The sequence below is a fragment of the Nannospalax galili genome, unplaced genomic scaffold (assembly GCF_000622305.1).
Source record: "Nannospalax galili isolate Female #2095 unplaced genomic scaffold, S.galili_v1.0 scaffold944, whole genome shotgun sequence".
NCBI classification, from domain to species: Eukaryota; Metazoa; Chordata; class Mammalia; order Rodentia; family Spalacidae; genus Nannospalax; species Nannospalax galili.
This window is the reverse complement of record NW_008352899.1, coordinates 2,796,370-2,809,242: the sequence shown is the minus strand read 5'-3', so window position 1 is coordinate 2,809,242 and position 12,873 is coordinate 2,796,370. Positions and strand designations below refer to the sequence as shown.

The 12,873-nt window shown below is 41.3% G+C and overlaps 1 protein-coding gene across 7 annotated transcripts in view; it reads right to left on the bottom strand.

Moving 5' to 3' along the window:
• Macf1 (microtubule actin crosslinking factor 1) overlaps positions 1-12,873 on the bottom strand; it is a 389,588-nt gene that overhangs the window by 232,380 nt on the left and 144,335 nt on the right. For 4 of the 7 annotated variants that reach the window (XM_029554607.1, XM_029554609.1, XM_008850247.3 and 1 more), the window contains exons 3-4: positions 6,454-6,543; positions 1,817-1,894 (exon numbers count right to left, since the gene is read on the bottom strand). In XM_029554607.1, the coding sequence (XP_029410467.1) occupies positions 1,817-1,894; positions 6,454-6,543 (168 nt within the window). Of the gene's footprint in view, positions 1-1,816; positions 1,895-4,192; positions 4,289-6,453; positions 6,544-12,873 lie in introns of all 7 variants that reach the window. The other 3 variants (XM_029554606.1, XM_029554605.1, XM_029554608.1) reach the window with 1 other exon arrangement.

Here is a 12,873-nt window from a genome sequence, read left to right as displayed (position 1 = left end):
CTCTGGGACTGGAGTTATGGACAGTTGTTAGCTGCCATGTGGGTGCTGGGATTCGAACCTGGGTCTTCTGCAAGAACAACCAGTGTTCTTAACTGCTGAGCCATCTCTCCAGCCCCCATATCACATTATTTTTAAAGATGTATTTTAAAGCATCAATTATGGACCATTCATTATGACAAGTGCTGAAGCTAAAATATTTAGAACATGTTCTCTGTCTTCAGAGAAACTGCAATACACTAGAACAACAGAGAAATAACAATATAGTAATAAATGCTATACTCTGACATTGCTATTGAAGAACTGAGGACATTTTCCCAAGTTAGTTAGAACTCCTGATAAGAGTAACAAAATGAACTGACTCCAAAAATATGCATACTATTTAATGTCATGTTGACCCTTACTGTTACTAGGCAATCCTAGCTAGACCAAATTTTTTCCATACAGCTCACTCTGAGGAGGTGGGCCCTCTGACTCCCTCATCCACCTTCATCTTCCCTACCACAAGCCAGCTCTGTGCCTTCACCCCTCCTTCTGTCCTCCCTGTACCTCAGAACAAGAGGAAAACTTTATCCTTTCAAAAATAACCACACCAGTTGTGCTCTGGTTCTTATTCCTCAATCCCCAGATGTGGTTCTATTGATTTGGAAGCCATGTGTGGTGGTTTGAATGAGGTGTCCTGGTAGTCTCAAGTATTTGAACACCTGGTCAGTTGGCAGTGCTGTTGTGGGAAATCATGGAATCCCTAGGAGGTGCAGCCTTGCTGAGGGAAGCACATCACTGGGAGCAGGTTTGAGAATTAACAGTCATGTCCCATTCTCAGTCTGTCTCTCGGCTTTCTGTGCATGCTTGAAGATGTGAGCATTTGGTTTTATGGTCTGGCCGCCTCCTGCTACCATCCTCCCTGCCACAATGGATTCTTGTCCCTCTGAAACTGTAATCCCAATAAACTCTTCCTTCTATGAGTGGCCTTGGTCATGCTGTTTTATCACAGCAACAGAACCGTAACTAATACACGATGAGGAAGGAAAGTGTATAGAAATATAGAAACTACTACTGACAGTGGGAGGAGGACTGGCCAATATGCCAGGAGATTAGAGAAAGTCTTAGGCCTGCTCTAACTTGTGTGATCTCATGCAGGTCACTTTGGCTATCCAAATCCAGTATCTTTAATCCAAATCACTAAAGAAAGCAGACTCTTGGATCTCTATGATATCTTCTAGAATGAACATTTTCAGATTCTTCTAGCTTTTTTTTTTTTTTTTAAAGAGAGGTTTTTGCTATATATAACATAGCCTGGCTCAAACTCATGATCCTCCTGCCTCTGTCTCCTGACTGCTGGGATTATAAACATGTAGCACTATACCAGCTCTACAACTCTTAATACTCTTCCTCATGATCATTTTCTGGTCTTTATTTGTTTGTTTGTTTCTTTTTTTCTTTTTTGAGACAGGGTCTTCCTGTAGCCCCACTTGGCCTGGAGATTGCTATGTAGACCAGGCTGACCTTAATCTCACAGAGAGCCACCTGCCTCTGCCTCCCAAGTGCTAGGACTAAAGGCATGTATGTGCCCAGCTTCTTCATAAGCTTTTCATCTTAATTTTAACCTCTACCCCTAAGGTGGGCCACCTGGTTCCGTCTTTAAGTTCATCTTTGTTCATGAACAGTGTCCCTCTCAAAGAGGTTACAAGCTCTATGTAAGGACCAGGAGTCAGAACTGAATCAGTAGATTTAGCATTCACCAAAGGGATGAGAACATCCCTACACAGGCCACTTCAATATTCCCTAGCAGAATGGAAAAAGCATGGGATGATCTTACCTTTTGTTGCTTCAGGAAGTCCAGGGCAATCTGCACATTTTGCAGCCTGTGAAAACGCATCCTGCCCTTCTCCCGGGGCTGCAAATCAAGAAATGGGATGCTAATTTTAAGTATATCAATGTATTCACACATAACCTTTCCTCTTTCAATGACTAAAGGATCACACAAGATTTCCTCATGGATGAGGCCAGGCGTGGGAGCATGAAACAAAGCACCCTTAAGAGCAGGACCTGCATGTGCTGACCAGGCTCACAGCAGCTGAAAATGCCTTGCACAAGCTTACACACAAGCTTATTCGAGCTCAAATGCTGGATCTGGTATCCAACCTTTGCCACAGATTCTTCTGTGGTCATAAGTGGCAGAGCTTGATTTAAAATGTGAGGTTAGTGGGAGCACAGAGTATAACTCTATAGCTCCTAAAAGCCAATTATCTACTGCTGTAGAGACAAGGCAGAAAGTCCTAACTGTATCCCTCACAATAATGGACAGAGCCAACCTTATTTCAAACCTGATCAAAGGAGGTTGAAAGTGGGGAGCCATTTCTTTGGTTTTTTGTTTTTAAATAATTTTAGGTGTATGAGTATTTTGCCTGCATGTATGTAAATATATCCATGTCATGCAATGCCCTTGGAGGACAGAAGAGGGCATCGGAGTCCCTGGAACTGGAGTTATAGACGGTTGTTAGCCTGCCAGGTGGGTGCTGGTCTTCTGCAAGAGCAGCCAGTGCTCCTCACCACTGAGCCATCTCTCCAGCCTGTTTTTGATTTTTTGACAGGGTCTCCCTGTAGTCCCAGTTGGCCTAGAACTCACTATGTAGACAAGACTGGCCTAGAGGACTCCCAAGGGCTGGGGTTAAAAGTATACATAGTCATGCCCAGCTGAAGCCAGTTTTTAAGTTGCAAAAATAAGGAGTTAGAGATGCTTGAAATTTTTTTTTAATCCAAAATGGGAGACAATCTAGGAAGTAGTTGAGTGTCACTGTAAGAAAGTCACCTTTTATCCTAAAATGAAATACATTGGCAATTAAAATCTCAATGGTGAAGGGATGTTTAGCAAAAAGTATCTCAAAGAAAGGTGTTTTTGCCAATCAATCCTTCAGGTCATACAAAGACAGCAGAGAGACACTATCTCCATCCGGTGTCTCTCATGCCCTGCCTAAGGATCAGTTATTATTCTTAGAAAGTAAAGTCTGTGTAGCAGGTGGTGAAACACCTATCTACTGCTGAACATCTTCTTGCTTTGCACTGTTGTTTTTTTTACCAAAACTAGGACTAGAGCATCACTCTCATTAGATTATACCAATTCATTTGTAGAAGTCAAATTGGTACTAATTAAAGGCTGGAAAAAAAAAATCTAAGGCAGTTCTGTGCTGGGTATCTGCACTAAGGAAATGTTGTCCCATGTTGAAGCAGGCACATAGTAGCCTAGATATGGAGAGAAGGATGAGTGTCTCTCTGGGTACACCCCAGCACTTCTAAGCAATGTTCCCCAAAAAGGATGATCTGAAGAAATGCCAAGACCTCCAGACAATAGGGTAACTTCTTCAGTGAAGGCCGAAGGAAAATCTTTTCAGCAAGAACCTGTTCTCAGTCATTTCAGATAAATTGTGAATATGGCTAAGAGAATGACAGTTTGTGAAACAAAATTCTAAGGCAATGGGGAAGGGTGATGAAGAGATGACTTTAAGAGGACAGGGATTATGGGGATTGCCCTTGTTTCTGGAGAAAGATTATGGGTTATAATTTAGGACCTATCAGCAGAAAAGACTCCTTTTATATATATTAATCTTTATTCCTAACATATCCTCCATCAAAAATAGTCTCAGAACATGCAAGTTAAATCTCTGTTCTCTATAGCAACTAGAGAGATTATTAAAGTCAGAGTATTTCATGCAGTGAGTTTGCAAATAACACTCTATTTTGAAAACAAATGGTATGTGCTTGGTGAGAGCCTAGAGACTAGAGAAGTGGAGGGAGAATGCTAGTTAGTCTGTACTACAGAACAGTGAGCAATTAATTGTCATGCTGTCAGCTAAACTTTCCACAATTCTACAATCTGGATTCAGACAACATGACAGGGCCACCAGAAAGCCACAGGTCTCCAGGTTACAAAGGGTCTTGACACTGCCAAATGCTATGATTGCTTTTGTGTCAACCATTCTCAGATAAGTAAAGCAATTCCTACTCCAGGATCATCTAATGGTTGTAAGAGGCACAATTAGTTTTAACCACTTTCTTTGGGACCCATATTCCCAGGTGGAAAGAGAAGGCAACTAGTGACTGAGCTACTTGGAGACCGAGAGAACTGTGGCCTCTCTGCTGGCCCTGCAGTGTCAGCAGTGCCAGCTGGGATGCTGGCAACCCTTGGAGGACCTACTACATCATCATCATCTTCTTCCTCCTGCTCCTCGCTGTTTGTATGACGCCAGGAGGGCATGCTCACCAGACGAAGGGTCTTCAGCCCTGCTGGCTCCTTTGGCCACCAACCAAGAAAAACACGTAACAAAGGAACAGGAAATTCACACACACAGATGAAAGGGAAATGAATAAAGCATATAATAAAAAAAGAAAGAAAGAAAATACTCTCCCACTTCCAAAAGAGAGAAAACCAAATCAAGATCAGATTGTTACACTGAACATTTCCTATTGAACACATCTTCAATTTTCTGTGTCTACCTACCCTCTCTACTTTTGTGAGTCAAATAAGGGAGAAAAAGGACCATAACAACTGTGAAAGATACATTTAGATGCTCTTTGGTGAAAAGATGATATGAGCATCTCCACAAACAAGGTTTTCAAAGGTTAGGAAAAGAAATTAGAGTTTACCCTGCTTCATAAGCAGGGTCACCAAAAAGGATAACTTTCCAAAACAAATCACTATAAGTTCATCAGATATAAGTCACATTGTTCAAAATGTTAACTTTGTGAGTGTCAAAGAATAAAGTATAGCATGGTAAGAATGAAATTCTGATTACTTACTAAATTTATAAATGAGTGCCAGAAAAGAACTAGGAATTACATGTGCTAGCTATGCTAACAAAGGCTTATGGCAAATTTGGCCACTAAAAAAAAATACAAAATTAATTCTACTCAAAACAAAAAAAAAAAAAAAAAAAAAAAAAGTAAGACCAAAACAAAGGGCCCCAGGGAAAGCCAAGCCCCAATCCCAGAAGGAGTAGAATATCACATAAGCAGTGAAATCCAGCATGCCAAATTCTGTTCTTTAACCACAACAAACAATGACTGAAAATTCACCAGAGTGGGTTGGAATTCAGACTGCTCCAGTTGTGTGCCTCCTCGGGTCTATTTTTCTTTTGGTCTTTTTGAGATAGGGTCTCCCTGTAGCCCCAGCTGGCCTGGAACTCACTATGTAAACCAGCCTGGCCTTGAACTCACAGAGCTCTGCTGGTCTCTGCCTCCCAAGTGCTGGGATTAGAAGCATGGGCCACCATGCCCAGACCTCAGGTTTATTTTTCCTCACAGATGTTTCCAATATTCAAGTATGGTCTTTTCCAAATGAAAATCACATTGTGGCACTGGACAGCAAGATGCCATCTACAGGAATACTTGCTTCCATAGGGTTCAGAAACAATGGCCCAAAGAGCATTATTTTGATTCTACAAAGGAAGGAAGTATAAGAACTCTCCTTTGACAGGTCAAGAGGCTCGGTCAGGGTTTTCTTTTAGATGTGAAGGGTTTCTCACAAACAGTGTTAAACATATTTGGGGACAAGGCAGGCATATTAAATATTGAAGAAGCCCAGGGGTACTGCTTTCGGAGACAACTCTCAGGCACCAACTTCAGTACTTTCCACATCCATAGGATGCAACAAATCACAGAAGGAAGAAAATGAGATGAAGTAGTGGCAAAAAAATAACTCCAAACACTTCAAATTCAGAGCTAAGCCAGGTGTAGTGGTGCACACCTTTAATCCCAGAGCTTTCTAGTTCAAGACTAACCTGGTCTACATAGTTCAGGCCAGCCAGAGCTACAAAGTGAGACCTTGCCTTAAAACAACAAAAAGGAAAAAAAAAACCCTTACCTGAATACAGAAAATTAGAAAGGGGGGGGGGGGGACGGACATAATAAACAGGGAAGTCTTATACAGACTAAAACTAAAACCCTTGGAAGAAAAAAAATGCCATTTATTCAAAAACCTTTAAATGTGAATCTAATGATCCTGAAAGACCAGTATTTTGTGTGTGTGTGTGTGTGTGTGTGTGTGTGTGCGCGTGTGTGTGTGTGTGTGTATGTGTGTGTGTGTATACACACAGATGAATAAAGGTAAGGAATGGCTAAGATGTCAGACAGATATGAAACATAATTGATCTCTGAATTTATCAAGACATGAGAGTAAGAGCTGGAGACACAGCTTTAGTTCACGTTGCCTGCCTAGCAGATGTGAGGCCACAGGTTCAAGCCTCAGGACTTTGGGGGAAGGGGAGACACAACAAAAGGCATGATAACATATAATGCATAAACTGATGTCATCTGTAAACTATAAGTCTGAGTTAGAAATAAAGTGTACCAATAATCTCTTTTACTTCTTCCATTCACCCAGTGGGGTAAGCATTAACATGGACTGCTGTCAGTCAGTGGCTGCACTGGCAGGCCACTCACTGGAAGAAAGCAGCTCACCAGTTTGATGCCTGAGAGAACCTCCAGAAGGGAGATAAGGTTGTGTCCATCCCGAAGGTCTTCATACAGATCATTGATGTGCTTGCGGACCTGTGAAGGAGTAAGGTAAGTCAGTCATTATCTGATCTGGAATCACTCTATCACCCACAGAAGAGTCTCTGGTTCTAGATAAAGATAAAGATTGTGAATTGAGAAGCAGTGATAAAATAACAAAACTCAAGGACTTCTAAGTCAGAGTAAAATATATATGGCATGATAACATTACCAAAGCCCATGTTTTCTAAACTGAGGCCAGATTTACTGTATACTAAATAACATTAAACAGTATTTAAGAAAGTATGAAAAATCACAAAAATTCAATAAAAAATAAAAGGAAAAAAAAAGAGAAAAAGTCTAGACAAGGAGATAGGGAATCAATTATCCTAAAACATTTCAAGAATTACTATGGAGCCAGGCTTGGTGGCGCACACCTTTGATCCCAGCACTCAGGAGGCAGAGGCAGGAGGATCTCTGTGAGTTCAAGGCCAGTCTGGTCTACATAGTGAGTTTCAGGACAGCTGGCACTACAGGGAGACTCTGTCTCAAAACAAAACAAAACACAACACAACAAGAATTACTATGGACTAAAATGTAATTACTGGGTGGCTAAAATTAACAAATGAGTCTAGCCAGTGTCAAAAAAGCCTTCCAGGCTTTAATCAAGAAATTAAATTTCTTTTAATCAAGAAATTAAATGCAGGCTGGGCGTGGTGGCCCATGCCTTTAATCCCAGCACTCCAAAGGCAGAGGAAGGTAGATCTCTGTGAGTTCTCCATAGCGAATCCAGGCCAGCTGGGCCTACAGGGAGACCATGTCTCAAAAAGACCTAATAATAATAATAATAATTATTATTATTATTATTATTATTATTATGAGGAGGAGGAGGAGAATTTAAATGCCAGCTGGTGTGGTGGCGCACGCCTTTAGTCCCAGCACTTGGGAGGCAGAGGCAGGCGGATCTCTGTGAGACCCTGTCTCAAAAAAGACCAAAAAAAGAAAGAAAGAAATTAAATGCTAAAAAAAAAAAAATTTAAATGCTAGGCACCTAACATTTCATGGTATATACTCCAATTTAATCTTCTCTTGCCATATATTTCTAATAGTAAATCTGAGAATTATTTAAAAATTTTAAATTACATTAATTTAAATTAATTACAATTTAATAATTACAACTATGGTAAAACAGATCTCAGTTGGGGAAAATGTGGTTGATGTCAAACATCATGCTAAATATTTTATATTTTATCTCATATCCCCTGTACATCTATGAGCATAGAGATAAATAAAAGATACTCTTAAAAAAATTTTTTTTGTCTATTTGAGATGGGGGTCTCCCTGTAGCCCCACCTGGCTTGGAACTCACTATGTAGACCAGGCTGCCTCTGCCTCCCAAGTGCTAGGATTATAGGCATGTGCCACCATGCCCAGCTTATCATTCCTATTTTATATATGAGGAAATAAGTTACACTGAGTCAGTAACTTGCCCAAGTTCACGAAGTAGAAAATGTGGCCTTAGTTTGGACTTTCTGGTTAGTCTTTTCTATTAACAACTATGCTATATGGTCAGCCATCAGCTTGTTTTATTTATTGAATCCAAAGAACTGCCTTGTGAAACATTTTTTTTTATTTTATGTGTATGCATGTATTGCTTGCATGTAGGTAAGTGCACCCATGCTTTGCAATGCCCAAGGAGATCAGAAGAGGTTGTTGGATCCCCTGGGACTGGAGTTACAGACAGTTGTTAGCTGTCATGTGGGTGATAGGATTCGAACCCGGGTCTTCTGCAAGAACAGCCAGTGTTCTTAACTGCTGAGCCATCTCTCCAGCCCCTTGAGACTTATTATTACCATTCCACAGAAGAAGGACTAAGGAGCTGGGGTCTCACTGCTATGAGTTAAGTTGCCATAGGTTTTCTGACTCTTTCCAAATCTAGCAACAACTTCACTGAGTGAAAATGAGAAGATCTTTACATAATTTTGTAGGCAGAAAAAGAAAGGCTACTTGCTGGGGGACCCTGCTGCTAAGGTTGTAGTCCTCCATGTCCGGATAGCTCTAAGGGGCTCAGCACTATATGGAAGGACTCCCTTTCTCAGCGGGGCCTCCTGCTTTCTGCCTGACTTACCTGGAAAGTGCCACCAAGAACAGATGCCTGACCTTATTTGGAACATGACCTTTGGCATAGTTACCTGCAATAAAACTGACCCCAGGTTTTTTCTATATGATAATTAGGCATTGTGCTATAGTCAGATTATGGGATCCCCCTGCCACACGTAAATAAAGCATACTATGAGCACCTATCAGCTGAAGCTTTGGCTGCTGCCTCCACACTATATTTTCCCTGACCCCCACTGAATAAATGGAGCTGTATCACTGAATCTGACTCCCCGGAAAGTCTTTTCCGTTGTGCTTACTGGCCATCCTGACCCCATTCGTCGCTTCTGCTCCCTTTGTCCTTGTGGATCGGTGGTCAACGGTGGCCAACAGCCCTTAAGGGGAGGGAGAGACCCACAGTTACTTTCAAAGGTAATGGATTTAAACTGGGTATAGTGGTCTACATAGTGAGTTCGAGACCAGCTTGGGGCTACAGGGAGACCCTGTCTCAAAAAAAAAAAAAAAAAGAGAAAGAGAGAGACCAACAGCCAGGCATGGTGGCACACAATCAGGGTAGGGATATCCAAAGTACTAAATGCTACAATAGGGGTCAAGGAGAACTTAAAAAAAAATTTTATGCTTTTTAAAAAGTATTTTATTATTAGGGTCTTTAATCCCAGCACTCAGGATGTAGTGGCAGGAGGATCTCTGAATTCTAGGCCAGCCTGATCTACATTGTGTGTTACAGGTCAGCCACGGCTTCAAAGTAAGGCCCTGTTCTCAAAAATCCACACTCAAGAAAAAAAAGAATTTTATTATTATTATTGATGTGCGGGGGGGCACTTTTCAAGAGAGAGGTAGAATCGGGTATGGTGGCCCATGCTTTTAATCCAGCAGAGGCAGGCAGATCTTTTTGAGATGGAGGCTCTAGGCCACCTGGGACTACAGGGAGACCCTATCTCAAAAAGACCAAGGGAGGGAGGGAGAGAGAGAAGGAGAGGGAGAGGGAGGGGGAGAGAGAGAGGGAGAGGGAGGGGGGAGAGAGAGAGGGAGAGGGAGGGGGAGAGAGAGGGAGAGAGAAAGAGAGAGAGAGAGAGAGAGAGAGAGAGAGAGAGAGAGAGAGAGAGAGAGAATATGATATAGAAATCATATTGCCAGGGTTTGGGGACATAGCCCAGTGGTACAATGCTTGCCTAGCATGGATGAGGCCCTGGGTTCAATATCCAGTACTTTTTTTTTTTAGCTAGAAAATAGTAAATAGTTGAGATGAAAGATTATGAGAAGAGACACCTGAGTTAAATAAAGATATATTTTAAAATTTAAAATCACATATTTGCTATGCATGGTGGTACAGGAAGTAGAATCAGAAGGCTCAGGAGTTGGAAGGCCAGATTGAGACCTTGTCACAAATAATCACAGCACTTACCCCATCCCAAATCAAAACCCCACACTTCATCATCTTCACTTTAGGTATGATCAGTGCTATACATATTGAAGGCATGTAGTTGTATAATCTTTTTGTTTAATTCCCAGGGGAACCATTATTCTAACTTGGTAGACATGATTCTTCTTTTAGGTTTTTTGTTGTTATCTTGTTTCCTTGCATTACATTGCCACTCTGCTTTGAACTCCTGGCCTCAAGTGATTCTTCTGCCTCTGCTTCCCAAGCACTGAGGCCTGCAGGCATATGTCACTACTAGAAAACATCAGAATTGGGTCTGGATCACTTTATCCTTATTCTTAGTTGTGTTCTTTCCCCTAAAACTTCTATGATGCCGTAAAACTCTCTAGAATTTTAATGCAGACACTTGTTCTCACTTGTACATTTGATCTCAGCCCTGATGTTTTATCTTCCCATCTTATTTAAGACTTTGTTTTTCCTCTCCTAAGTCACACTGAATAAAGTTTTTGTTCCTTTAAACAAACTTACTTCTATGATGCTCGATGAGTCAATATGACGTTACCGATATTATTACTTTTTTTTTGGGGGGGGGGTTCTTTTTGACCCTGTAGCCCCAGCTGGCCTGGAACTCACAATGTGAACCAGGCTGGCCTTGAACTCACAGATATCAACCTGCCTCTGCCTCCCAAGTGCTGGACTACAGGCGTGCACCACCATGCCTTTTTTACGAACATTATTAAATAATAATAACTCCCTCAATAATAACAACAATAAAATACTCTGATTATCATAAAATACTCTAAGATATCAGAAAATTTGATCCTAAAGCTTCCCTCTAAAATAATGTATTAAGGAAACAAAGTAGTTCAATGTCCTTGATCTAAACTATATAAAAGAACAAGAAACATCACAGAAGAAAGTTTTAAAAGAGACAAGTGTGTTTCTGATTCTCTACACTTTTTAAAAGACAGTTAAGGGATATGACAGAAGAGCACCTGCATAGCATGTACAAGTCCCTGGGTTCAGTTCCCAACGGGGTGGAGGGGGTGGCACCTATATTTATTTAAAGATATGGAGAAAGTGAATGTGAGCTTGGTAACTTCATGTGGATTTTGGTATTAGTAAGTCTCTAAACTGTAAAAGGGGAATTCCATATTGACTGATTAGGCAAATTTCTCTCCAAGTCAAAGTCTAACAGAGTAAAAAAAACAATTACAGTTATCCTAGACTTTCACTCAGAAAAGACTTGTGCTCAAAGACTTGTGCGATGAATAGGAGTGGAGGCCAGGAATCCCTGCTGAAGTCAGCAGAGAAAGAGGGCAAAGGGTGATCTGTCTGTCTCTGGGGCTCAGCACAGTAACACACATCTACAATCCTAGTTCCTCAGGAGACTGAGGCTGAAGGGGTCTTTTTTTTTGGGGGGGGGTGCCTCCCTGAAGGTAAGACTCTATTGCTGAAGACACTATACACTTTGGACACAAGATTTAAAGAAATTGATCTGGAACTGACCTGAAAGCCTCTTCCCTGAGGACTTAGCTCTCATAGCATCAGAAGGTACTACGCAAGTTGCCAAGGGAGAAAAGGAATCTGCAGTCCTACCCAGCCTATGAACCACAACAATGACCAGTCCTGAAAAAATCTTATTGGTGCAATAGTGGCACTTTTATCTTGGAGGTAAACAAACAGTTGTCTTAATTGGACTTAAGGCACACTTAGTAAGATGGATCAGATGCCTGATACTGTAAACACATCTAAATAAATACCCATAGCTAGAAAGGTCATAGACCTTAGAAGATAACTTACTACACCACTTTCATAAACCAATGTAATTTCTTACGATATTCTAAATACTTATCCTTATATTCAACAGATAAGTGTAGCTCTCACCATTCATCAAAGAAACTTATTTTTATAGCAGATGGAGACTACTACAAAGTTCTATAACTGATCAAAATGCAGAGAATAAGTGACCATGAGGTACCCAGCCCAACTGATACACCTACAATGCAACCCCTACACCTAAGGTTCAAGGAATGTCCCAAACAGGGAGTGGAAAGATAAGAGCCAGAGGAGCAGGACCCTTGCTGCTAGATAGTATATTCCAGAGGTGACAGGACAGCTACACCCATGAAATCTCAAGAGCGTGGCTGCTTAAACATGATTTGCATAATGACAGCACCAGCTGACATGCCAATGTGGATAGAGGAAATTTCACAAGGTCCCGTGTCTAGATGACCAGCTACAGGCAATCAATGGCTACCGGGGGGGGGGGGGGTCTCCTGGGACCAGCTCCCTGATAGTCTATCCAATACCAAGTGGTCAGACCTAAACACATGAACACTCAAGCACCACTAAATGAGCTCACTAGATTATATACACATATATAATAATCAAAGAACAGGTCACAAAATTGAAAGGAAGGTGGGGGGGTCGGGAAGAGCTGGAGCAGGGAGAGGAAGAGTGAAAATAATATAAAGTCCTCATATATGAAATTCTCAAAAAAAAAAAAAAAAGTAAAGAAAAATTTGCCCCAAAAGAAAATAATTCCTTTGGGCTGTTCTTGTAGAAGACACAGGTTTGAATCCCAGCACCTACATGGCAGCTAACAACTGTCTGTAACTCCAGTTCCAGGGGATCTGACACCCTCTTCTGTCCTCCACAGGCATTGCACAACATGCGTACACTTACATACATGCATGTAATACACACGTACACATTAAAAAAAAAATGCCAGTCATGGTGGTGCACATGCCTTTAATCCCAGCACTTTGGGAGGCAGGTGGATCTCTGTGAGTTCGAGTCCAGCCTGGTCTACACAAGTTCCAGGCCAGCTGGGGCTACAGGGAGACCCTGTCTCAAAAAGACCAAATAAATAAATAAATAAATAT